Raw genomic sequence first — 25,219 nt, forward strand, 5'->3', positions numbered from 1 at the left:
TATACAGACAAGAAATAGTGATTTTGACTTGCCAAGTATGATTTCAAGAATAAATTTATTAAGGGTTGTTTTGCACTACCTTCTTTGAAAACATAAGAAGCCATTCTATTATAAGTGACTATGGAATAAGCTATGTTACATGGGGGTAATAGTCACATATGTCTGAAAAATATTAATATATTAAATATTGTCCTTGTAAATAGCATAGACCTCCTTTTTGCTATCACTCCTGACTTTTTAATTACTATTAATATATTTTCTCATGCTATTTCTTTCCTTTTTTTTTAAGATTTATTTATTTATTTATTTATTTATACAAGCACTCAGTACAGTCAGAAGTGCGGGAGGGTGAGAGAATTCACCAGAGCAAGAGCGGGGAGCACAACAGGCAGTGTGACGAAGTACACTGCTGAGGGGAGCAGCGGGCGCGGTAGGAGAGGTCTGTGTGCCATGTGGGACCCTCACTGGTGGCTGGGGATCTACCCATCACTGCAAAGGCTGCGGGCAGCTTTGCAGCCCAGCACTCAACCACTGCGCCACTGGGGAGGCCCTCATGCTGTTTCTTAAGGACTCACGTGAATGATCACATATAGGTGTATGAAACAAATCTGAAAATTATTGAGCTAGCTGATAAGCCTTTGAATAAATTGTAGTATGTTAGGCCAAATTTGAATTTCTGATCCATAAGGTAAATATCATTTCCCATGACAGGGACAAAACAAGTCCCCATTGTTTTTTCTGAGAAAATTCAACAGTAACCAGAGCTCAATCTTCTGACGTAGAGGCTACTAGTATGTCTTAAGCATTTACTTCTTTGAACCTCAAGCTGAAATCACTGTAAAGTGTACTAATGATCTGATGCTTTGGAAAACATATCATAATTAATTCTTTTTATACTTTATATCCAGAAAAAGTAGCATAATTGGAGATTTTCATTTTACTGCATTTGAAATAAATTTTATTCTGATGTGAGATTGCTAGTGCAGAATATTTTATAGAAGCAATGGGGTCACTCAGTTTCTCTCTGTGGATCTATGATTTGTTCTCAAAATGGAATGTTTCCCAGACAGGCAGTACTATAGTGTTCAGCATCTTGATGTATAAAAGAAATGAGTGCTGGAAAGAAAAAAGGAAAGATAGATACATTTTTATATTAATTCTTGGGAACTTTTATTAAGTCTATTGGCCTGGTTCAGATTGCCTGCTTAAACCTTGTAACACATTTTCTGATAAAAGAATATAGACATTATTTCATAGTAACATATTAGAACTGTAAATGATTTTACCCTAGAGAGGGAACCACTATTATATCATTGCTCATGCATTTAGTATCCTATTCCAGCAGCATCATGTGAAAGTTTAATAGTATAGAAATGAGAAAATAGCAGATATCCATGTTCATTTTCCAGTAATCTGTTATTTTAATTCTTATGCTATTATGTTTTCATAACTTTTAAGTTATCTGAATGCATTTAAATTACTTCTTTGTTTCTATTTATGTTCACTGATCAGCAGGTCTTCTTTAAGCCAGGCTAAGTAGATGAAGACATCTTTTCTGAGGCACTAATAAATTTGCAATAGTAACTGCAAAAGCTGTGATTTTAAGCTTAGCAATAACTTGACGTTGGGAGACTAAATGGAAAAGAAAGAGGACTTCAGAACCTTTAAGTATATTTTTTTCTTCTAAGGAATGTTATCAAGAAAATATAATGTTCAGGGCCTCCCCTGGTGGCGCAGGCAATTGAGTGCAGCGCTGGGAAGCTGTCCGCAGCCTTTGCAGTGCTGGTTCCATCCCGCCCAGCCAGGGAGTGTCCCACATGGCATGGCAGATCTCTCCTGCCGCATCCACTGCTCCCCTCAGCAGTGTATTTCGTCAGTCTGCCTGTTCTGTTCCCCGCTCTGTCTCTGGTGAGTCTTCTCACCCTCCCGCGAATCTGGCCTGTACCCTGGTTCTTGTATAAATAATTATATCTTTAAAAAAAAAGAAAATATAATGTTCAATGAAACAACAAATATAGCTGTATTCTTACATAACTATGAATCTTTATAATGAAAATGTAAAATTTAGAAATATGTCAATTCTGATCATTAACATTAGCTTCATTTAAATCTTATGCCCTTGCAGTTATTGAACATTTTACTTCACAACACTGAAGTATTGAAATGTTATATTTCTTTAATTCTATAAAACAAATAAATGTGTAGTATTGCATCATCTCTGCACTTAGAATCTTCAGTCACCCTTTGAAGTCCACATTGAGCATGCCAGTCAAGGTCCTATGTGTTTTGGTTCATCACCATCTAGCTTAACCTCCACATATAATTTCTTCCTCATGCACACACATGCTGCAATACTGTGACCTAGATTTGGCAAGTGGTGTGACATAGGTGCAGCCATGTTTTCATGCCATTGTATATGTGTTCTGCTGCCTAGAGACATTGCTCCTGTCAATTTTGCAGTTTTCCTTTCATCATTTATAACTCAAACAGTCTCCTTAGAAATCTTATATGTATCAGATCATCCCAAGATACAAAAGCCTTCCTCTATACTAAGAACCACATGTAAATGTTTATTATAGCATTGATCATGTTAAATTACAGTTCAAAATGAGATCTCTATCTCTTATGTGTCTAACTTCTAAAAGCTATATGCAGGGAGAAATGATACCATGGTTACTCCTCTTTACATAACTATGGCCTAGCATAGAACATGGACCTAATATTGATCCTATAAATATTGATTGGATAGGTGGACAGAAGACTAAAAATAAATTTTACCAATCCCAAATATTTAAAAATTACATTTAATATTAGATTCTTTCACAATGAGTCCAACTCATTTTATAAAATAAAAATAATTTCTTTGACTATATCTTATAGAAATTTGAGAAATAACACTGTTTAGAGAAAAAAATAAAAATGATAGATTGAAAAATACCAAATGGGTTTATGATCAAAAAATTGAAAATAAATTTCATATTGATAATTTATTTTACTTTCTTCCCATTTTGAAAATGATTGCTTCCTCCAAGCCTTTCAAAGTAACATTGATTTTATGTATCAGATATAAGCAGGTTGTTAACATATGTTCATTTTTATCATATATGCTAATATGAATATCTGCATTATAGAATATTTTGGTGTTTAAAAATATTGAATTTTAAATCACATTGTATTTTAGCTTGAACATTAACATTAGGCAAACATGGAATCAAGTTCTAGCTCTACTTATAAGCACTGCAAGTTTGGATAAGTTACATAATTGCACTAAAATTACAAGTATCTGAAACCTGAAATGATTAATATTTCCCCTGTAAGAAAGATGTGACAGAGATCTATTAAAAAGGATATGAAGCTCTTAATAATGCTTAATGCATAGTAAGTTTTAATATATCTTAAATCTAAACCTTTTAGTTATTACTGTTGAAGCACTGTATTATAACTTGCTAAAAGATATCATTATATCAAAACTAACCTTTTACACTTTTCTCTGGTTTGTTTTCAAATATTCTCCTCCCCTGCTCCTGACCCTCAAACCCTATCTTGTGCCTTTACTCTCTCAAGAATAATCTTCATCAGAAGTCCCACCCAAAACCACTATTCTGTCTGTCACAAAGCTGTGAAGCATCTATCTGCCCTCGCTGCTTTTATTCTCTCTCTCTTAGCATGTATTCTTTTTTAAAATTTTACTGAAGCAACATTGCATTAGAACACTATGTAATCAGGTGTGACCTAGTAGAATCACTTGTGACAACTGATTTTCCCAAATCAATGATTTTTTTCACTGATAAATCAAAGGATGTGTCTAAATCTGCCTCTGTGTGAAATTTGAACATTATGTAGCACAGACAAGTAATTATATTATCTCATCTTGTGCTGAAACACTCTTCTGAGGAGATTTATTGTGGCATATAAATATTCCTCTTGAGCTCTATATATGAGTATGATAGTTGAATAAAGGAGTTGTCTAAAAAAAGAAAGAAAGAAACTATATAGTGTGGTCATTATACTGAGCTATAGCAAAGGTCCATGTGAACAGAATAGACTTTATTGCATTTGTTGGAGTATAACCATCTGAATTAATATTAGAACAGAGGATGTTAGAATATTGATGTTAGGGTGAAGGAGACCCTTTCAAGGTGAATTAATGTTTTCACTAACATTTCAGAGAATGTTAGGGAAGGAATGAGTCAGGGAAGAAGGGAGAGGAAATAGATACACATTCAAAAAATGCTCACCTTTAAAACTTCCAAAATGCCTTTCTAAAGTATATGATACAGATTTTGAAAAAGAAAAGGAATTATTCTTTTTGGGACATTCCCAAAAATATAAAGCAATAAATGTTGCACAGATTGACATTTCCGATGCTACTGTCCAGTGAGGTAGAAACTAGTTTTCTGCTTGGCTGCTCAGCTCAAGAGCAAGGACTTTAAGTAAGAAAGCAAAACAGATGGGGGAAAAGCACATTAAGGGAAAACTTAAAGATGTGTCATGAAATACTGAGTGTCATTTTCACAATTTTAATTGGAGAACATTTTGTCTATACTACTAGACACTAAGAAATAATTTGTATTTGTGCAATTTTTAAATATATACTGCTTTGTTTATTCTGCTTAATGGAGTTCTGCAATTCAGTTTTTCATTTTTTTCTTGCCAGTAAAATGTTACAATTAAGAGTAAAATTATTTTTAAACAATTGCAGTTAAATTAACATGTACTAGAGAGTCAAACCTACTGATAAAGGTGTCTAATTTTACAATAAATCAAAGATATTTTCATAGCAATGATGACACTGTTTATTTAGTGTTGTGATTCATGGAAACAGTTTTTCAATGATTCCACAGTACTCTCATTGAAGAAAGTTAATGGATTTATTTTGTATATGCTAGGCACTATAACCTCTTGCACTATGTAATGAATTTAAATGTTTTATCTATATTTAAAATAATTTACCATGAGAAGTATCATTTAAAATTTCATTTTTCACATGTTACTCCTCTGTTATGTTTTATTTTTCTTGTAACTCTTAAAACAATAGAAATTCTTGAGCAGTTGCACTTAACATTTTGTGTATTTTGGCTCTGTGTAGGTATGGGATAGGATGGAGGATGGAAGAGTAGGTGGTAAATAACAGATTTTTTTGGGAATCCATTATTGATGCCATCCATAGAAGAAAATGCTGAATAGTTTAGTATTCAACTGTTATTTTATCCCCAAATGGGAAACCATTGATGTTAGGGTGAAGGAGACCCTTTAAAGGTGAATTAATGATTTCACTAACATTTCAGAGAATGAAACTGCTTTGTGTCTCAGTGTATGTGTAACAGTTTATTTTCCAATTTTCAACTTTATGTTTGCCTAACTTCATCACCCTACACCAACTTCCCAGTTAAAGGAATATACTAATCCATATTTATGTGTTTAAATAGCTATCTTGTTTGGCGAGACCAGAGTAGGGGGAAGGACAACCATCGCTATTTCATTTCACTTCCTTGTGTTGAAGAGACAAGCTTCTAATAGATGATATTTATACCCTAAGAAAAATAAATTACAAAAAATATCAGTAAAAGCAAATAGTCAGAGAATAGTTTATTATATATGAGAATTATTCTTCCTACCAACACAAAGGTTTTCTCTCATTCAAAGCAAATGCAACTTTGGATGAGAAGAGTTCAAATAGGATGGGACACATAACTCTGAGAATAATTTCTGTTCTCCAGTTCTGTGTATATATGTATGACTCAATCGATCAATCTATCGATATGTCAAGTATAGATGGATGGATGGAAATAGATAATTATTAAAGGACAGAGTTCATGACTTGCTCTTCATTATAATCTCAGTACTTAGTGCATGGAACAAAAGGGATGATGTCTCTTTTCACTAAACACATTCTCAACTTTTAAAAATAATTTTACTCAATTGTTAGTTTTTTTTATTTTATTAGTAGTCTTCTGATTCCTCTTAAAATAGTTGAAAGATGGTAAGAAATTTTTGATTTTTAAATTGAACTTAGCTATCTAACTGATCTTCCTTAGTAACTCTGGTATTTAATTTCTCAAAATAAATGTCCTGTCTTCTTAAGATTGTAATCTCTCTTCTTTTAACTTTAGAGTAACTGATGACTTTTAATAAAGAATTCCATAAGTTTTTAATCTGACTGGAAGTTCCATATCCTCTTATTTTTCCTTAATTATTGCAATTATGATAAATTTCCCAAGATTTTCATGCCATTAGACTAGAAAGATGAATCTTCTGCACTGAATGGACTAATTCACATATTGTAAGCACCTGAGTTTTTTTTTTTCTCCCTGTTCTCTGATAAAGCTATATTTTTAAAAAAACTTGATTGAATTACTTTTGAGTAATAATTTGTTTTCATTCATTAATTTGATTCAACAGACTTATCCTACATAAGACATTAATTTTAGGACCATAAAACAAATTTATAACAAGGCAAAATAATCTGATGTTCCTGTCTTTATCAATTCACTTAGAGTGTTGCTATCACTTAGAATATATTTTGTTCTTTCAATCTTTGTCTCATTTGTTCTGTTTTCCAAGTACTATCAAGTCCCAGTTTCTCTTTGAAGTCATCTCTTTTCCGTTCAGATTGAGGCACTGTTATGTACACATACTAGCATTTTCTTCTTCATCCTTCTACATCATTGGTTCTCAGTCAGAGAACCAGTGGGGGATTTACCTAATCCCCAACCTTAGGAAGTATTTCACAATCTAGGATGACATTTGTGATTGAAATTTTGACTGAGGGAGGCTATACTAATGGTTTGTAGTAGACAGAGTTACCAGTAACCTCCCTACAGTGCACACAACAACCCTCCAATTCCATGGCCAACATTAAAAATCATTATTGGTTACTTGCATTGATACATATGATCTGCTTATGGATCCCTTACCAATGATATATTTACTTTTCAAAACTATGTTGGTGACTGTACAATTACAATAATGGAACAATGTAAAATGTTTTTCAGAAGCCCCACCAGATTGTATCTATTGCTTCTGTTGTCTCAGTGGCTGCCACATTATCACTGAAGGAAATTAAGTTGTGCTGTCACAATTGGCTCTTTGATAAAACCATGCTGATTGCTACCCAGTACAGTGCATTGCTAACAATTTCGTGTTCAGTTTGATGGTTTGCTCTGGTATTTCCCATGATATTGGAGTTAATTTCACCAGTATTAATAACCTTTTCCATTAGTAAAGATGAAAATGGATGAATTGTGATTTTATTATATATCTAGTTTTCAAAATTTTTATTCTATACATTTGTTCTTCTACTTTTCTTTTTAAATAGGACACTTTCTGAATATATTTCTATCTCAGAGGTTGTTTATTTTTTAAAGATTTACTTATTTATACAAGAACCAGGGTACAGGCCAGATATGCAGGAGGGTGAGAGGATTCACCGGAGACAGAGTGGGAAACAGAACAGGCAGACTGACTGAAATACACTGCTGAGGGGAGCAGCGGGCAAGACCGGAGAGGTCTGCCACGCCATGTGGGTTGCTCTGCGACCAGCAGGGATCGAACCTGCACTGCAGAGGCTGTGGACAGCTTCACAGCACTGCACTCAATGGCCTGCATCACCAGGGATCCCCCTACCTTATAGGTATGAATACATCATTAGGCTCAAGTGAACCAGATTACCCCTCAAATTTCTCTGAAACATTACATTTCGTAATTATCTCCACTTAGAAAATATTCTCTTGTTTAAATCCAATCATTAAGAACCAGGCTTTCTATTATATCTTATCCATCCTTTCATCCCCAAGTTGAATATAAGACCTTGTTCTGGGTCCCAATACAATCTGTCTATAGTCCCCTGATCCATCTTCTGACTTATTATGTAGATGATTTTTTTTTTTTTGCAGCTGTGTTTTCTCTAGAAAATTATATGATCTTTATCTCTATCAAGGTATCTTATATAGATAAATCTTATAGATTATACCCTATGAAAGTTACCCTACCTCCACTCTTTATCCTCATCTAACTCTTTATAAAAGTATTTCCTGCTTGTCTGAAAGAAGAGTAAACTAAAAATGCAAGATATTATCACAATGAATGTTGATTTCCAAATAATAGTTCCTATATTTATAAAAAGGAAACATCTCTAAGTGTTTCTAGCACTACAGTTGTTTATAAGTTCATCTCTGATATTTACAACAGGAGTATTTTAGCAAAACTTAAGTTATTCTTTCATATAACATGAAATATTCTGGTTTGTGAGTTTTTTGAGAACAATGTCTAAGTTCATTCTTTCACATGTTCTGTACCTATAAGTATCTGGAACAATGCATTTTAGAATTGTACTCAGCAACTACTAAATAAAATAGTAAATAGAATGCTGCCATAATTTATAGAGCAATCAATAGATAATTTCGACAGCATCTATTTTTAAATTATTCAACTTTTTGAAAAAATAATAAATATCCTCCTTGTCTAACTCTTAGATTAAGCTTTGATTGTTTTGGCAATGAGATAATGCATATACATATATTTTAAGTCCATATTTCTTAGCTATAGTTTTTATTAATAGCTCTGATACCTCAGAACAAGGAACAATTCCTTTACATATAATCTACATAATATAAATATACTCCCCTGAGAAGAATGTTTTTAAAATAAGTTGGGCAACAAAACATCCTGAAATTTATTTGCTTAGGTATTACAATCAAAATTAATTATTCTCTCAGTCCACATTCCTCCTCCATTCTGTTGGAAACTTCTTTTTCTTTTCCTTGTTTTGCTCTTTGCCCACCTTTTTAAAATTAATTTATTTAAATTTAATTATGTAATTATTTAGAACAATTTTATTCAGATTAAGGGTACCAAATCCTTCCAAAAACAACTTCTACAAAGTCATCAAGGAAAATCTTATTAAAACCATGTTTTCTAGATCTATATCTTATCACTTCTAATATGGCCTCCAATTTTAATCATGATGAACTTTCTTTTATACATTTCTTAATCATTTCTAAACAATTCTATTGTTTTGATTGTTTGAGGATTCTCTAATCTTACTTTGCATGAGCTGACTGCATTGGAATTAAATATTAAATTTAAATGTTATTTATGGTCTTGAAAATCAGTTCTTTTTATTTATAAGTTGACAAGATATTGTTTCATATTCTCATTATATTCTGTCACCTGAAATAAAACCTAGACTATGTTAACTTCTTTACTTCTTTGACAAAGCAATAATGTAAGAATAAATATTAACTTCCTTTTATGTAAAAGAAAATTGAAGTGAGTTTCAGCAATTTGCAAAAGAGTTCATTGCAGGTAATAAGTAGAGCCAGGAATGAAACATAGAGAATCTGGCCTGTGAAACAAAACTTTCAATCACTATATTGTAGTGCCTCTTATTTGGGAAGAAAATGACTGAAACATTGACAAGTTTCATACTCTGTGACTATACCCATAGTCAGAGAAAAAGTATTGGATTACCAAGTTGAGAACTGCAAAACTATTTCAATTTGTAAGTCAGAGTGGTCATTTAGAGTACTCAGTAAATAGCCTCTCCTACAAGCTTTGACTCCAGCTTCTAGGACTCATCTCCGTAAAACACAAAATATTAACACAAGTGAAGGATCAGTAAGTATTTGCAACCCTGGAGATTAGAAATTCCTAATAGCTGGAATACTTCTGTCACCTATACATTATTTAAAAATTTTGAGAATGATTAAGCCTAAAAACTCAAGAACTATAAACTTAGGTTAACCACAGAGTTTAAGAAAACATTGTATACATGCATAAGCAATAAGTAATTATAAGATCTGATATTAATTACTGGTTTACTAATCATTACTCCTAGTGTACTAAATAGTCTTTCTTATGAGTTCACATAGATTTTTTCCCCTATGATCTAATATATATTCCCCTTCTTCTTAAAATCACTTCTTGATTCAGAACTTTTAAAATAATTGCAGCAAGTCTTTGTTTTACTTTTTCATTTCTCTATTCTTTCATTCAACAAGTATGTATATCATTTAATGAGTTCCTACACTATAAAAAATTTATTTTTAAAATGTTAGTGTCCACCCCAGAAATTTTTTCTTCATTCTCTATTTTCCCATTCCATAGTTACCTCTTTGCTCTTTGGTTTGTGTGCTTTCTCCCTGCCAGGATTAGCATTTACTGGTGTGTTAATTGGTGGGTATTTGTAGTCTCCTTTGATGGGAAGGAGAATCATTACTTTGAAATGTCTCTATGTTATGCAATGCCATAACACTTTCAGAATAACAATACCTATTATCACAAGTGAACATTCTAAATTTTAAAAGTTTCAAACATATACCAAATCTACCAAATGCCAGTCAAGGAGAAAGAAACAATTTCCAGCCTCCTACTGTATACCATTATATTCAGAGAACTGAATGGTTATTGTGGAAAAACTTTTTAAAAATAGAAAATATGTTATTTTGGAAAATCATGAATAAAGTAATCATAAGATTTCAATTTTCATCATCACTATTTTATTATGGTCAGTTGATGCTAAAAGGTATAATGAGTATTGTTTTCACAAATTTTGCAAAAGATTTGCAATATGAATTAAAAATCTATAAATTTCTGTAATAAATTCCTACAATATATACCAACTATTATATATAGTTGCCTGTTTCATTTCATCTTCCATAACAGCCCTAAAAAGCTTTATTATGAGTATTAAGTAGAATGAAAAGAACTGAGGTCATGAGGGAATAAGTAACATGTCAAAGAGCTACTTTGGGCAGCTCCACTTCAACATATTCAGTCCTTGAGATTTCACTGTGAAGAGAAATAAGCTCCAATTTCAAAATCTTTCTACCATGTTTCATAGACTCACAATGCTTGTTCATTGTGAATATCCTTACAAATATTTTAACTTTCATAGATTTAAATTTTAAATTTATTTTAAATTTCATAGAAAAATACATAGATTGATTTTAGGATCTTCTGATTATAATCTCTCTTAAACAATTAAGAGTAGATAAAGAGAGCAGATACATGATAACGGAAATCAAATTTTAAAAAGAACCAAGGAAATAAATTTCAAACAATAAAATGAAATCTATATACATAAGTACTTATATACATAAGTACATAATAGAATGCAAAGTACGTTTTTAAAGTTCTCCTCAGAGCCTAAAATATGAGTTCTATAAATGATTCAAAACTCACTTCTGATGTTACAGAAGTTGTGGTAATAAATACTCAATTTACCAGGAAAGGAAAACTTAGTTAATTACATTTGTGACCAACAAGTGACATTACATACAATATTTTTATACTGTGATAGGTAAAACATATATGAAGTCACTTATTTAAATGTAAATCTTGACGTCTTACTGTCTTTTATATTTTTCCTTGATAATAAATTTCTGTATTTTGTTTACTTAATTTTAGACGAAAGGTTCTCAAACCATGACACCATCTGGCACCCAGAAAAAAGTTAAAAGAACTCTGCCAAACCCCCCTCCCGAGGAGACCTCCACAGGAACTCAGTCTACTTACAGCACACTGGGCACAGTTTCCAGGAGAAGGATCTGCAGAACAAACACGATGGCACGAGCCAAGATTCTCCAGGATATAGACAGAGAGCTTGATCTTGTGGAGAGGGAATCTGCAAAACTTAGAAAGAAACAAGCTGAACTTGATGAGGAAGAAAAGGAAATTGATGCCAAGTTACGGTACCTGGAAATGGGAATTAACAGGAGAAAAGAGGCATTATTAAAGGAGAGAGAAAAGAGAGAGCGAGCCTATCTCCAGGGAGTAGCTGAGGATCGGGATTATATGTCTGACAGTGAGGTGAGCAGCACCAGGCCCACCCGAATAGAAAGTCAGCATGGCATAGAGAGACCAAGGACTGCTCCTCAGACTGAATTTAGCCAGTTCATACCGCCACAAACCCAAACAGAATCTCAGCTAGTTCCTCCTACAAGTCCTTATACGCAATACCAATATACTTCCCCTGCACTTCCCACTCAAGCACCTACCCCATACACTCAACAGTCCCATTTTCAGCAACAAACTTTATACCATCAGCAAGTTTCACCTTATCAGACTCAGCCAACATTCCAAGCTGTGGCAACAATGTCCTTTACACCTCAAGCTCAACCTACACCAACTCCACAACCTTCTTATCAGTTACCATCTCAGATGATGGTGATACAACAAAAGCCACGGCAAACTACACTGTATTTGGAGCCCAAGATAACTTCCAACTATGAGGTTATTCGCAACCAACCTCTGATGATAGCACCTGTTTCCACTGACAACACATATGCTGTTTCCCACCTTGGTAGTAAGTACAACAGCTTAGACTTGAGAATCGGATTGGAGGAAAGAAGTAGCATGGCAAGCAGTCCAATATCAAGCATATCTGCAGATTCTTTCTATGCAGATATTGACCACCATACGTCTCGAAATTATGTCTTAATTGATGACATTGGAGAGATTACCAAAGGAACAGCAGCATTAGGCACTGCATTCACTCTTCATGAAAAGGATATATCAAAAACAGACCGTCTCCTTCGAACCACTGAGACACGAAGGTCTCAAGAAGTGACAGATTTCCTAGCACCTTTACAGACCTCCTCCAGATTGCATAGTTATGTGAAAGCAGAGGAAGACCCAATGGAGGATCCTTATGAGTTAAAGCTTCTGAAACATCAGATTAAACAAGAATTCCGTAGAGGAGCAGAGAGCTTAGATCACCTTGCTGGTCTTTCCCACTACTACCATGCTGATACTGGCTATAGACATTTCCCCAAATCTGAAAAGTATAGCATTAGTAGACTCACACTTGAAAAACAAGCAGCAAAGCAACTACCAGCAGCTATACTTTATCAAAAGCAGTCAAAGCATAAGAAGTCATTAATTGACCCTAAAATGTCAAAATTCTCACCTATTCAAGAAAGTAGAGACCTTGAACCTGATTATTCAAGCTATATGACTTCTAGCACTTCATCTATTGGTGGCATTTCTTCCAGAGCAAGGCTTCTTCAAGATGATATAACTTTTGGCCTCAGAAAAAATATTACAGACCAACAAAAATTTATGGGGTCATCTCTTGGCTCAGGACTAGGTACATTAGGAAATACCCTACGGTCTGCTCTGCAGGATGAAGCAGATAAGCCATACAGTAGTGGTAGCAGGTCTAGACCTTCTTCTAGACCTTCCTCTGTCTACGGGCTTGATTTATCAATTAAAAGAGATTCTTCCAGCTCTTCCCTAAGACTGAAAGCTCAAGAAGCTGAAGCGCTAGATGTTTCCTTTAGTCATGCATCATCCTCTGGCAGAACTAAACCTACCAGTTTGCCAATTAGCCAGAGTAGAGGAAGGATACCAATTGTGGCCCAGAATTCTGAAGAAGAAAGTCCACTCAGTCCTGTAGGCCAGCCAATGGGAATGGCTAGGGCTGCAGCTGGACCCCTGCCACCAATATCTGCAGACACCAGGGATCAGTTTGGATCAAGTCACTCATTGCCTGAAGTTCAACAACATATGAGAGAAGAATCACGGACTCGAGGCTATGATCGTGACATAGCATTCATCATGGATGACTTCCAGCATGCTATGTCAGACAGCGAAGGTAAATTGGGCCTCATACTACCTTGTTACTCTCAAAACTCAAACTCTTATTTTTCTGCATGTTTGATTTTTCTTCTTCAAGGATGTATTCTATTTTTCTTGGTATGTCTTTTGCATGTTTACTTCAGTTTTATTTCTTATAAATGGAAACTTTATCTTGTGTATAGATTTTGTGGCATGCTTTGCTTCATTTCTTTTTAATTTATTCCTTTATTGTTCTCTTGATTGTTTGCTTGATTTCTTTGGCTTCCACTTTTCCAATTATCAAATAATTGTGTCAATAAAATATGGTCATCCTTTAAATTGATAGTTGGAAGGGTTTTCATTGTATGATTCTTTTATTTTTTGAAATGCATTTTAAATTTAGTCATTTATTTTTGTGAAATTACTAAAGTTTAGAGATTAAGTACTATTTTCCTAGACTGTGTAATAGAAATTCTATCATTTTGTGAAATCGGTGTTCATTAATTGAAAGAATATTTTCTTTGAGGATTTTGGATGAGTCCTTGACTGTTAGTATAATGTGAACTTTTATAATTCTTTTCAAATAAAAGGTTAGTATTTTCCCTCTCAGTATGAATATCACAACTGACACAGCTGTTCATTTTACATTACATATTAGAAAGTTTAGGGCTAAATATGATGTTGACAATCAGTAGTCATATCAGTATATGTGAAACAGTCTTTAGATTTAAAATTGAAAATTCCCATATTTCCTTTGTGAATTTAGATAAATGAAGCTGAAGGCCTCCTGGTGGGCTCTTTTTCTCCACTTTACTTTTATAATAGCCCTACCCCCACCTTTTTTTTTCTCTAAATTATTTCATTAGTGTTTCATTTTGAATAAGTTATATAAGGCAAGTACATATTTGGCTAAAAACTGACTTGTGGTATTTTGTTATTGTTGTTCAACCATTTAGAACCATAAGAACTTTAGAGAATGATCTAATCCAATTTCAAATTGGAAGAACTGAGAGAAGTGGTGCAGGGATATGAAGAGTCTTGCCCATGCCAAGAGAACTCATGGTTCTTGCTTCCAACAACACCACCACCCCCACTCTATGTTTTGCATTTTAGTGTAGATGTGGTTTGAGTCCTAGAAATAAAATATTTCTGATCAAATAAAAGTGTTATTTATGTTTTTGGAGATTGCAGAGCACTAACCTAACATGAATATCTCCCCTATGCTGTACCTAGCATTTTCCCTGAATTTTCTGGGAAAACATGTTTTCTTGAAAAGGATTTTCTTTCTATTTCTGTATATAGACACCAATATGATTTTAGAAGTTCAAATCTAGATTTGGAGAGAACTAAGGTAATCACTGGATCAGAGGACTTACTGTTTGCCCTAGTAAAAGTCCAACAGACTACTCACTTTCTGATTTGTTTTTTCACCTGCAGTGGGCTTTTGGATTGACCATTTTTATTGATAATTAACCAATTAAATAAAACACTATTTCTTTCTTATTTAGCCAATTGTTTACTGAACTTATATAAATAAGAGGTATCTTATGTAGAAATGGTCTTTTTTAATTACCTGTTACACTATTCACATTTGACACACATTTTATACATGTAAATTGACTGCTGCAAGAAAATTAAAAAGTTCCTTAGTAATCACATCTGTAAAATAACAAAATAAAAAATACATTAGAAAAAGACATTTCTAATTTAGTTACATGTAACATTTTAAGAAATAGCAATGTAATCAGAATTGGAAATAAACTGACAAAATTTGGATCAAGTTTAGATTCTAGCTTATTTTTTATAGATACTATGAAGGAAGTGTGTATCTATCTCAAATGTAATTATTATCAAAGTTATATATTCAAGTGTAATTACGTGCTATGTTAGAGAAGATATTTACTTATAACAATCAGATTAGATTATACTGTTTTCATAAGAAGTATGTAATAAAGGTATATAAGTAGTAATATTTAGTGTGGTTAGTATAAAATAATGAATTTTTAAACATAGGCATAATTTAATGCCTTAAGGTATTGTATGCATGATGAACAAATTAAATCTCTTTATCACAGACATTTTGTCAACACAGTGCCAGACATACAGATGTGTAGAGATATTTCAAAATGTGACATTTATTTACAAACATATAAAAATAATTGAATATTTTATTTCTCATTTGTCTATATGATACAAAATCATAATCATCCAATTATATGAAAAATGTTCTGATAATGTAGATGATGAGGCATCAGGCAGAATACAAAAATATTAAATGGGTAAATATGACACTAAAGAATTAAATAATTAAAATGAAATTTAGATAAAGTCAAGCAATTAAAGTGTATTTGAAAATTTAATGGAACAAGAAATTAAGTCATAAAGATCATGTTGATATAGAATGAGACAAAGACCAATTATAGCAAATTGAATTACATATATAATATCTGTGTGAACTGTAGTGATTATTTTTTTAAATGTATGTTTTAAATGTATATTTTCTTTGTTTTTATCTCATATAAACTAATTACTCTGGGTGAAAATGCCCTACAATTTTTTTTTAAATCATGAATTCTTTGTAAGTTGAACACTAGAAAGTGTGTTTACCAGTTTCCTAACTCATGATATTTATGAACTCCTCAATATTAAGGATTTTTTGAACAAATTTATACCAAGTTGATGCTATATCAGTATTTGAGTGACACTAAGAGAACTTTGAAAAGAATTACATTCCAACAGGCTACTTAGTATCATGTAGACAAAACATATTTAATTTATTTCACATTGTTTCTTGTGTACTTTTTCTGAATTCAGTTAACCTCTAGGTTGTAAATATATTTTTCAGACTTATTCTATATGGTGTTAATTGTGAATTATTTCACTTGAAGTAAAATCTAGGTAGACATAATTTACACTGCTTAATATTCATGACCATCAGCTTGAATTCCACAACTTGATGTTCATGCAAAGTTGATTTTATATAGACCAGGAGACTTCCCTCTCTAACAGACTGGAGAAAGACAGTTGGAAACAGTCAGCATATATATTTGTCTCTGTAACCTACCTATTTTGCTGAAAAATCCTTCCAAAATAGAATCCATGAAAAAGCAATAAAAACCAATATATAGACTCTTTTTATAAAAAATATTTTGACCAATATATGAATGAAGCTATTCCTATAATTCTTGCCGGTGAAAATGCTAGGTCCCAAAATAGCTTACTTGTATTTCACATTTAAGAATTCAGGAAAATACTATCAGCCTAAAAAAAGATAATGTTAATCTTCAGCAAATTATAAACTCGGAAAATATTATTATTGTAAAATCTAATTTTAAAAATTCAGCCCTCATGTCATATCAGACAATCACAACGATAAATAATTAGCAATTATGCACAACTGGCTATAGATGATGAAGATGGAATCAAATATAAAAGCAATTCATTCATCTGGTTGCTCTTGGTTGATCTATAAATTCTTATGCAAAGTTTGGTAGACATTTCTAATTTACATGTAACATTTTAAGAAATAACAATGTAATCAGAATTGGAAATAAACTGACAAAATTTGGATCAAGTTTAGATTCTAACTTATTTTTTATAGATACCGTGAGGGAAGTGTGTGTCTATCTCAAAGTTATATATTCAAGTGTAATTACGTACTATGTTAGAGAAGATATTTACTTATAACAATCAGTTTAGATTATACTGTTTTCATAAGAAGTATGTAATAAAGGTATATAAGTAGTAATATTTAGTGTGGTTAGGATAAAATAATGAATTTTTAAACATGATTAATGAATTTATTTGTATTCATCAAATCTATTATTTTTTTAAATTATTATTTGGTATCAAATTAAGGCTCTGAAAAGTAACAAATATCAAGTAGATTGTGAGAAAAGTTTAACTATTATTGAGGTTCACAGACAAACTAATATTTATTTTAAAGTGTGCTGTTTGTAATTAGGACTTAAACGTCTTTCGATAACTGATGGCTTATTTTTCCTTGTTTCATTTCAAAATATCATTGATATTATGACTTTTGCAAGGCATTGGTTTTAGTGTTGAGGTGGGAAAATAGAGAAGACATGAACTTTGCCCACAAGCATGCTAGAATCTAATAAGGGAAATCAGACAAGTACATGTGCAACCACATATCAGGTATGTAATTCATCAAATCTACAACTGAATATGACACATTAGCTATCTTTCTGTGTTAACTGGGGTAAGTGATGTGATTAATCAGCAGCTTTGAACAAGATCACAGGAGACTTAGAGGTGAGTAGTGGTGGTGCACGTGTTGTGGGTTTGCCAGTCCTGCATCATAAAGCAAATGACCTGGTAAGAAGTAACTCACAGGAGAAATTTCTGGAAGAGAAGACAAGCAGGGACGTAGACATAATAAGAAAACTATCATAAGATAGAGAGGAGAACTCTAATGTGATATTGTAGATACTACAATTTCAAGAAAGCATGGGTTGATAGTATCATCAATACATCTTTCAGGATAAGCACTTGAGAAGGGCTGCTCCATCTGAAATTTGGGAATAGCATTTTATTCCCAGACACTTCATTTACAAAGAATAAAGCAATCTATGAAAGTTAAATACTATATTAGATAAAATACCATTTTTATTCATTAAATCATATCTTTAAAGTAACTTGAAAGCACTAGGAATTTAATGAAATATAAAATTTTAAATAATATGTACTTTATGTTTTAATTTAAAAAAAAGTAATGTCAATTTTTGTTACATTATAAGTTCAAAAAGCACTCTAGGGCCTCCCCGATGGCACACATGGCACTGCAGACCTCTCCTGCCTCACCCGCTGCTCCCCTCAGCAGTGTTTTGGTCCATCTGCCTGTTCTGCTCCCCACTCTGTCTTTCGTGAATCCTCTCACCCTCCTGCGCCTCTGGCCTGTACCCGAGCTATTGTATAAATAAAACATAAATATTTTTTAAAAAGCACTGTAATTTCTCGATCTAATTTCTGAATCATTGATCTCTACAGAAAATAACTTTCATTTTTAACAAAAATTTCTGTTAGATTTTAATATTAGGCTACCAAGTGCTTATGGTATACACATTCTTGACAATGATCTAGAGCCGCCTTAGAAATGAATGTTTTTCATTTATTTATGAATGCCATAGAAATGTCATGTTTTCAAAAATTACTCCATAGTCAGCAGCCACATATTGATACTTGGTTGCTGTTACTGTGGGAAAATTACAGAGAGTTCTGTACCTAAGGAATACATTTTTTTCTTAGACTTTTAGTGGTGAATTATGGGGTTTAGTGAGGAGGTAGAAACTAATGGACTGAGGTTGAATAGAATGACTTCTGAGGAATATTTCTATGTCCATTTACCTATTCAATCACTATGTAAATTTTTGTCTCCTGAATTGGGTTTTATTTTATTTTTTTTAAAGATTTATTTATTTATTTATACATACAAGCACTGGGTACAGTCAGAAGCACGGGAGGGTGAGAGAATTCACCAGAGCCAGAGCGGGGAGCAGAGCAGGCAGAAGGACCGAAGTACACTGCTGAGGGGAGCAGCGGGCTGCAGGAGAGGTCTGCGCGCCATGTGGGACCCTCCTCTGGTGGCCGGGGAACAGCTGGGGATTGAACCGGCGCTGCAGAGGCTGCGGGCAGCTTCGCAACCCAGCGCTCAACCGCTGCGCCACCGGGGAGGCCCCTGAATTGGGTTTTAATTTTCTTTTGCTCTAGAGATTGAGCAGGTGTGTGCACCACTTTTTCTAGGTTATTCCGTGGTACAAATTTTTTTTAGCAATTTTATTTTTAACATAACTTTGGAAGTAGATTTTCTCATCTCATTGAGAGTTGTGTTTGAAATGCATGAATGGTTAATAAGTTGGGTGCATGTTGGTACTTTAGGACATCTCTTTAATTAGTTAGGATTGCAATGCTTGATATTTCTTGGTCTCTAAAGCCTATCACCTGCGTCGTGAAGAAACTGACTGGTTTGACAAACCCAGAGAGTCTCGTTTGGAAAATGGACATGGTCTAGACCGAAAATTGCCAGAACGATTGGTCCACTCTAGACCTCTTAGTCAACATCAAGAGCAAGTAAGTGCTATATTGAGCAATTTCTTTTATATTTACTTTTAAAAGACTCCATTCACCAAAAATGATCCTAGTTATCCCAATATGTAAGGTTTCATCAGTTAACTTCACAAGTTATTTTTTTCCAGTTAAACTTAAAATCATAATTACCTTGCTTTATCAGCTATGAATGACTGACATTGCAGCTTTGTTGTGATGCTTTTAATAGGCAACTTAAGTGATTCATTCCTTTAATAGATAATTAAATTTGTCCAATATACCCATCACAGCTATACAAGGTGATTACACAAAGCCCTTGAAGAGCTTATAACTTGAAGACCTTATAACTGCTTAAACATTTTCTGAAATGAGTTAATACTGAATATGTCTTTACTAAACTTTATTTCATTAGTAATTTTAGTAAAAAATCTTCCTAAGGCAAGAGATACAAGACTTCATACTGTAGGGGCAGGATGGGCACCAAGCACGTTATCTATGTTCTGGCAGACAGGGTAAAGGAGGAATCCTGGAGCCCTCCGTGGCTTTCTCAGGCTTTCATTGAGCTTTAGATGTAATGTGGCAAACAGGTACACTGCAGGCAGGGGTGGCGGGGGCCTCCAGACCCCCAGCAAGTCTTCACTCTGGGCTTCTCTCTCTTTTTTCTGGCTTGCTTTCTCCGCTTCTCTCTCCTGCCTCTCTCCTGCTTCTGCTTCTCTTGGTGACTATCTCAGTACTCCTCCCACGGCCCACAGAAGTAAACAACATAACAATGCAACAACTGCAGGTTGTTGGGCATCAGACAGGGCAATCCTAATGGTGGGAGGGCAGAAAAGCCTGAAAACCATTTACTCTACACATACTAATAAAGCTCTGCTACTATGGATATAAATATTTTATGATTTCTATCTTTCACTATTTATAGATATCTTTTGATGCGAAGTTCTAAAAAAATAAAGCTCAAATTTGCTGACTGATTTACTTTTGCTTCAGAAATCTCATTTTACCAGATGGAAACAGATAATGGCGTCTACGCTGTCCTTATATTCAATTCTCACTATTGAGAATTGAAATCACAGTCTTGCAACAATAGCTTAAGTGTTACTTCTTCTACCCTAAGGGGCTTCTATAGTAAATGTAAAATAATTCCATCAATGGCACAACCTTTGAATACAGAGAAGTCTTCAAAAAATATGAGAATGAGAAATGTCTCAGCTTCAAGTGCACATTGAAACTTCTAATAGATTTTCTCAACAAAGGCCCATTTCTTCAATAAAATCAATGCAAAATAAATGAAAAGCAATTCTAATACGTGGTGAGATGCAGAATATGAGGATCTCTTCTGATTCTACTCCTCTAGTACCACTTAACCACTGAAAATTAAAACTACTTCTCCATTTCTAGGCTATTCAGAGTAAAATCATTAACTATCAGTTTTCCATATTCTTTATCTATTGTCATCACTATTTACTATACACTTATATACTAACAGACATCCTTAGAGCCAATTACATTTGCTCATTAATTTTCCAAGCAGAAAAAAATCAGTGCATAAGAGAAATTGGTTATAAATGTTAAGAAAATAGGAACTCAGTAACCAATAATATCATTATATAGTATAAAATGCTTTGTCATCATTTGAGAAGCTTCTAATATATTTTCATTGATTGAGTCAATGTTATTTTAAATAAGCATGCCTAATTCTGTATATTGTATTTTAAGTAACTTTAACATTGCTTTTTCACCTTATCACATGTATGTCTTAGATAATACAGATGAACGGGAAGACTATACACTACATCTTTCCTCACGCAAGAATAAAAATAGTAAGGGACTCTAAGGATCACACAGTTTCAGGTAAAGGAAATAAAGCAATCTGGTCCTTATTTTAATGTGGGATTGAAATATGTATTTGGATTTCAATTTAAATGACAGTAAATTTTAGAAATCACTACTTTTTATGTCAAAATGTGTGTTTCAAAAAACTTCAGATGATAGGTAGGCAGGCAGGCAGGCAGATTTAATATAGTAAACCTATGCTAGAGGTGTTTTTTTTTTTTTAAGAAATAATAAAACAAAGAAAAACTAGTATTTTTTCCTGTGGTCTTGCTGCTGTTCCTTGCAGGTTTTAGACCATGGAGCATGTGTATTGGAACAGGTTTTGCTTGGAGCAATTTTCTCCTCTGTCTTCACAGAAAATGAATCGATTAGGAGTCTAATGTTGTCATTTTTCTTTTAAGATTGGCTAATTTTTCTTTTACCAGAGACGGATAATTCAACCTTCATACTTTATTATGTGCAGACTATATTTTAAGTACTGATGAAATTCTAAGGTTGAATCTAAAAATCCAGGGCTCTTCTTATAGAGATAATTACTTGCTACTGACTATTTCAGTTTCCTCCAGCTCACAAAGCAAAACAACATAATACTTTCAAGCAGTGCCAAATTATTTTTGCAGGTTGTATAACAGAACTCTTCAAATTGTTTCTATTTAATCATCAGGACTCTGTATCAGTTTATCTGTATTCTAGCTGTGTTGTTCTTTTATTCTATATTAAAGTAATTATTCAACTGTATTATCTTCTTATAACTATTCAAGTCTGAAAACTAGATACTCTTTTCTCTGTTTTTAGATTTCACAGAAAAAAATACGATTATTGTTTTGAGCAATAAATACTACCAAAATACTATATCATCTCTCTGCTTGCCCTTTTCAGTTTGATATCTACCTAAAATAATAAAAGCATTTCTCTATTGTATTTATGCAACATTGATAACTACCAAACTTTATTATGACTCAGGCACAATTTTGTAATAAATTGTTTTGGAACAATTTGTATTTGTTTCAGTTAAGTCTTCAAAGTTATTTAAATGCATGTACATGCAACATTAGAACCAGAAATCATGATCTTTATCAGTGTCTAGAAGTTCTAAACTAGCAACAGGCAAAACCTGGGAGAGCGCATTTATATACCTGCTTACTCTTTCTGTCAGTTGCTATTCAATCAAAAGGGTAGTTTGATTTACTAAGTATTTGGTGATATTACAATATACTTTGTTATTTTGTAACTATCATTAATATGTTGATAGTAATTTTTAAGTCAGTGTATCTACTAGAGGATCATACTAAAATATTTACAGATGAAACTATATCTTATCTGGAATTTGCTTTAGAACTGGTGGTGTGGACAATAGTAAATATATAGATGAAACAAAATTGACCATGATTTGATAAGTATTAGAACTGAGAGACTAACCTCACTGGGTTTTAAAAACAACTGAGACAAAGCCAAATAATTTATTAACTTTATTGGTCATTTCCCTACCTATGTATATATGTGTATAAGTAATGTACAAATGTGTCATTATTTATATTTTTGTGAAATCCATGCATAAAATACAAATCTGCTTGATACTGAGTTTAATAGATGCCTGTCTATACACAATGTGTTATGAAGACACATCATATAATCTTTGAAAACTCTCCTGTGTACTCACTAAAGAGTAAGAATGGAAAGGTAAATCTGCCTTAGCAGAACAAAAATAGTTCTGACCTTGTAGACCCTTGAAATCATCTTGGGAGTCATGCCTGCTCATACTTTGAGAAACACAGAGTGGAAATATATTTTTATTTATTTATTTTTAAAGATTGATTGATTGATTTATACATACATACATACATACAAGCACTGGGTACAGTCAGAAGTGCAGGAGGGTGAGAGGATTCACCAGAGCCAGAGCAGGGAGTAGAGCAGGCAGAAGGACCGAAGTACACTGCTGAGGGGAGCAGCAGGCGGCAGGAGAGGTCTGCACGCCATGTGAGACCCTCCTCCGGTGGCCGGGGAGCAGCCAGGGATCAAACCGGCGCTGCAGAGTCTGCGGGCAGCTTCGCAACCCAGCGCTCAACCGCTGAGCCACCGGGGAGGCCCTATTTTTATTTATTTTTTAAAAATATTTATTTTCAGACAAGAGCTGGGATAATACAGGCCAGAGGCGTGGGAGGGTGAGCGGATTCACCAGAGACAGAGCGGGGAACAGAACAGGCAGACTGACGAAATACACTGCTGAGAGGAGCAACAGACAGGAGAGGTCTGCCGCGCCATGTGGGTATCTGCCTGGCCAGCCAGGAATCGAACCCGCACTGCAGAGACTGCGGACAGCTTCACAGTGCTGTGCTCAACCTGCTGCGCCTCCGGGGAGGTCTAGAAATATATTTTTAAATATATGTTTATTAGGTGTTTATCAACAACATCACAATAATTTTGAAAGTCTTTTATTCTAATACAAGATGGCAAAATTGAGAGAATAGGTAATGAGTTTTGGATCCAGAAACACTTGAGTTGGAATCCAGCTATATCACTTTTTAAAATTTTGGCTATAAATCTCCTTATCTATAAAATAAAACCAGCTCTATATATCTCACATAATTGCAGTTGAACCTAATACAGAATCTTATATTTGATATGCATTCAACCAATATCATTTCTCCTTCTCTTAGAGAGAAATGATGAGAAAAAAAGGATAAAATGTAGTGCTCATGAAATGAGTCTCTTTTTTTAGTTAGAAGTCCATCTTCTGGCTCCAGAAACACAGCTGTATGAAACAAATCAAAGAAATTATTTTGCTTTGAAAAAAAAAAAGATAATTGCTTATGTAAAGTTAGTTCCATGATGGACTGGCTGTGTTGCAAGACTAGAAAGACTAATTATCATGTATAACATTAAGAACATTTACTTTAGATTGTGTAAAATTACATTCATGACATCCACTTTAAGATTCATGAAACTAGTGTAAAATAAACAAAACATTCTCCTTCCTGAGTCTTTTTATTTTCTGACAGTCTATTCTTTCACAAATTTTTAATTATTTCTGTCCTATTTTATTGCATACATGAAAAACAATAGCAGTAACCACAGCAATATTAACTGGAGGAATAGTAATTTTTGAAAATTAACTATGTGTCTGAAATAGTTTCTCATTTCTCATAATATAGTTATGATTATTTATTACCCCAATTTTACCAAATAGACTGAGAATTGCAAAATATATTTAATTTATTTTTTTCATTAAACTGTATTTTCTTACATCATTGTTCATTTTTACAAAGCATATTTAGAAAGTGTTTTTGAGTATATGAATTCAAAAAGAAATAGTGTGTGCACTACTTAGTTAAGATGGATATGATTATAGTTTCTGATCATCGATCATTTAATTCTAGTGACTGCACATTTTAAAAATATAGTGTGCAGTCACTAAAATTAAACACCATTAAGGACTAAATCGCTTAACCCTCAAAACATTGTTATCATCAGAGTGAAACTATAACCAATTATTTTGAAAGTCACTTATGCTAATTAGTTCTACAACTACTACAACTACTACAACTACTCTCTTATCTAAACCTTTGCAACATGTAGCTATCCTAAGTCCGTTTGTGGGTTCTAAGCAAATGGTTGCACCATGTATTACATAGTGATGAAACCATCTTTCTTGGGCTATGTTGTTGTAAAGAAATGACCAATATTTTGTAGACTCTACCCTCCTATACTCTACATTGTATAAATTGTGAGAAATTTTGATATGCCAGGGTCTTTA

At 33.4% G+C, this 25,219-nt stretch overlaps 1 protein-coding gene across 1 annotated transcript in view; it reads left to right on the forward strand.

The window, feature by feature from the left end:
* Nucleotides 1-25,219, forward strand: part of PCLO (piccolo presynaptic cytomatrix protein) — a 283,527-nt gene that overhangs the window by 172,980 nt on the left and 85,328 nt on the right. Inside the window, 3 exon segments of the mRNA XM_054692491.1 lie at nt 11,410-13,597; nt 19,514-19,650; nt 21,390-21,480. Of these exon segments, the coding sequence (XP_054548466.1) occupies nt 11,410-13,597; nt 19,514-19,650; nt 21,390-21,480 (2,416 nt within the window).

Source organism: Talpa occidentalis, unplaced genomic scaffold, assembly GCF_014898055.3.
Source record: "Talpa occidentalis isolate TD23 unplaced genomic scaffold, MPIMG_talOcc4v2.1, whole genome shotgun sequence".
Lineage (NCBI taxonomy): Eukaryota > Metazoa > Chordata > Mammalia > Eulipotyphla > Talpidae > Talpa > Talpa occidentalis.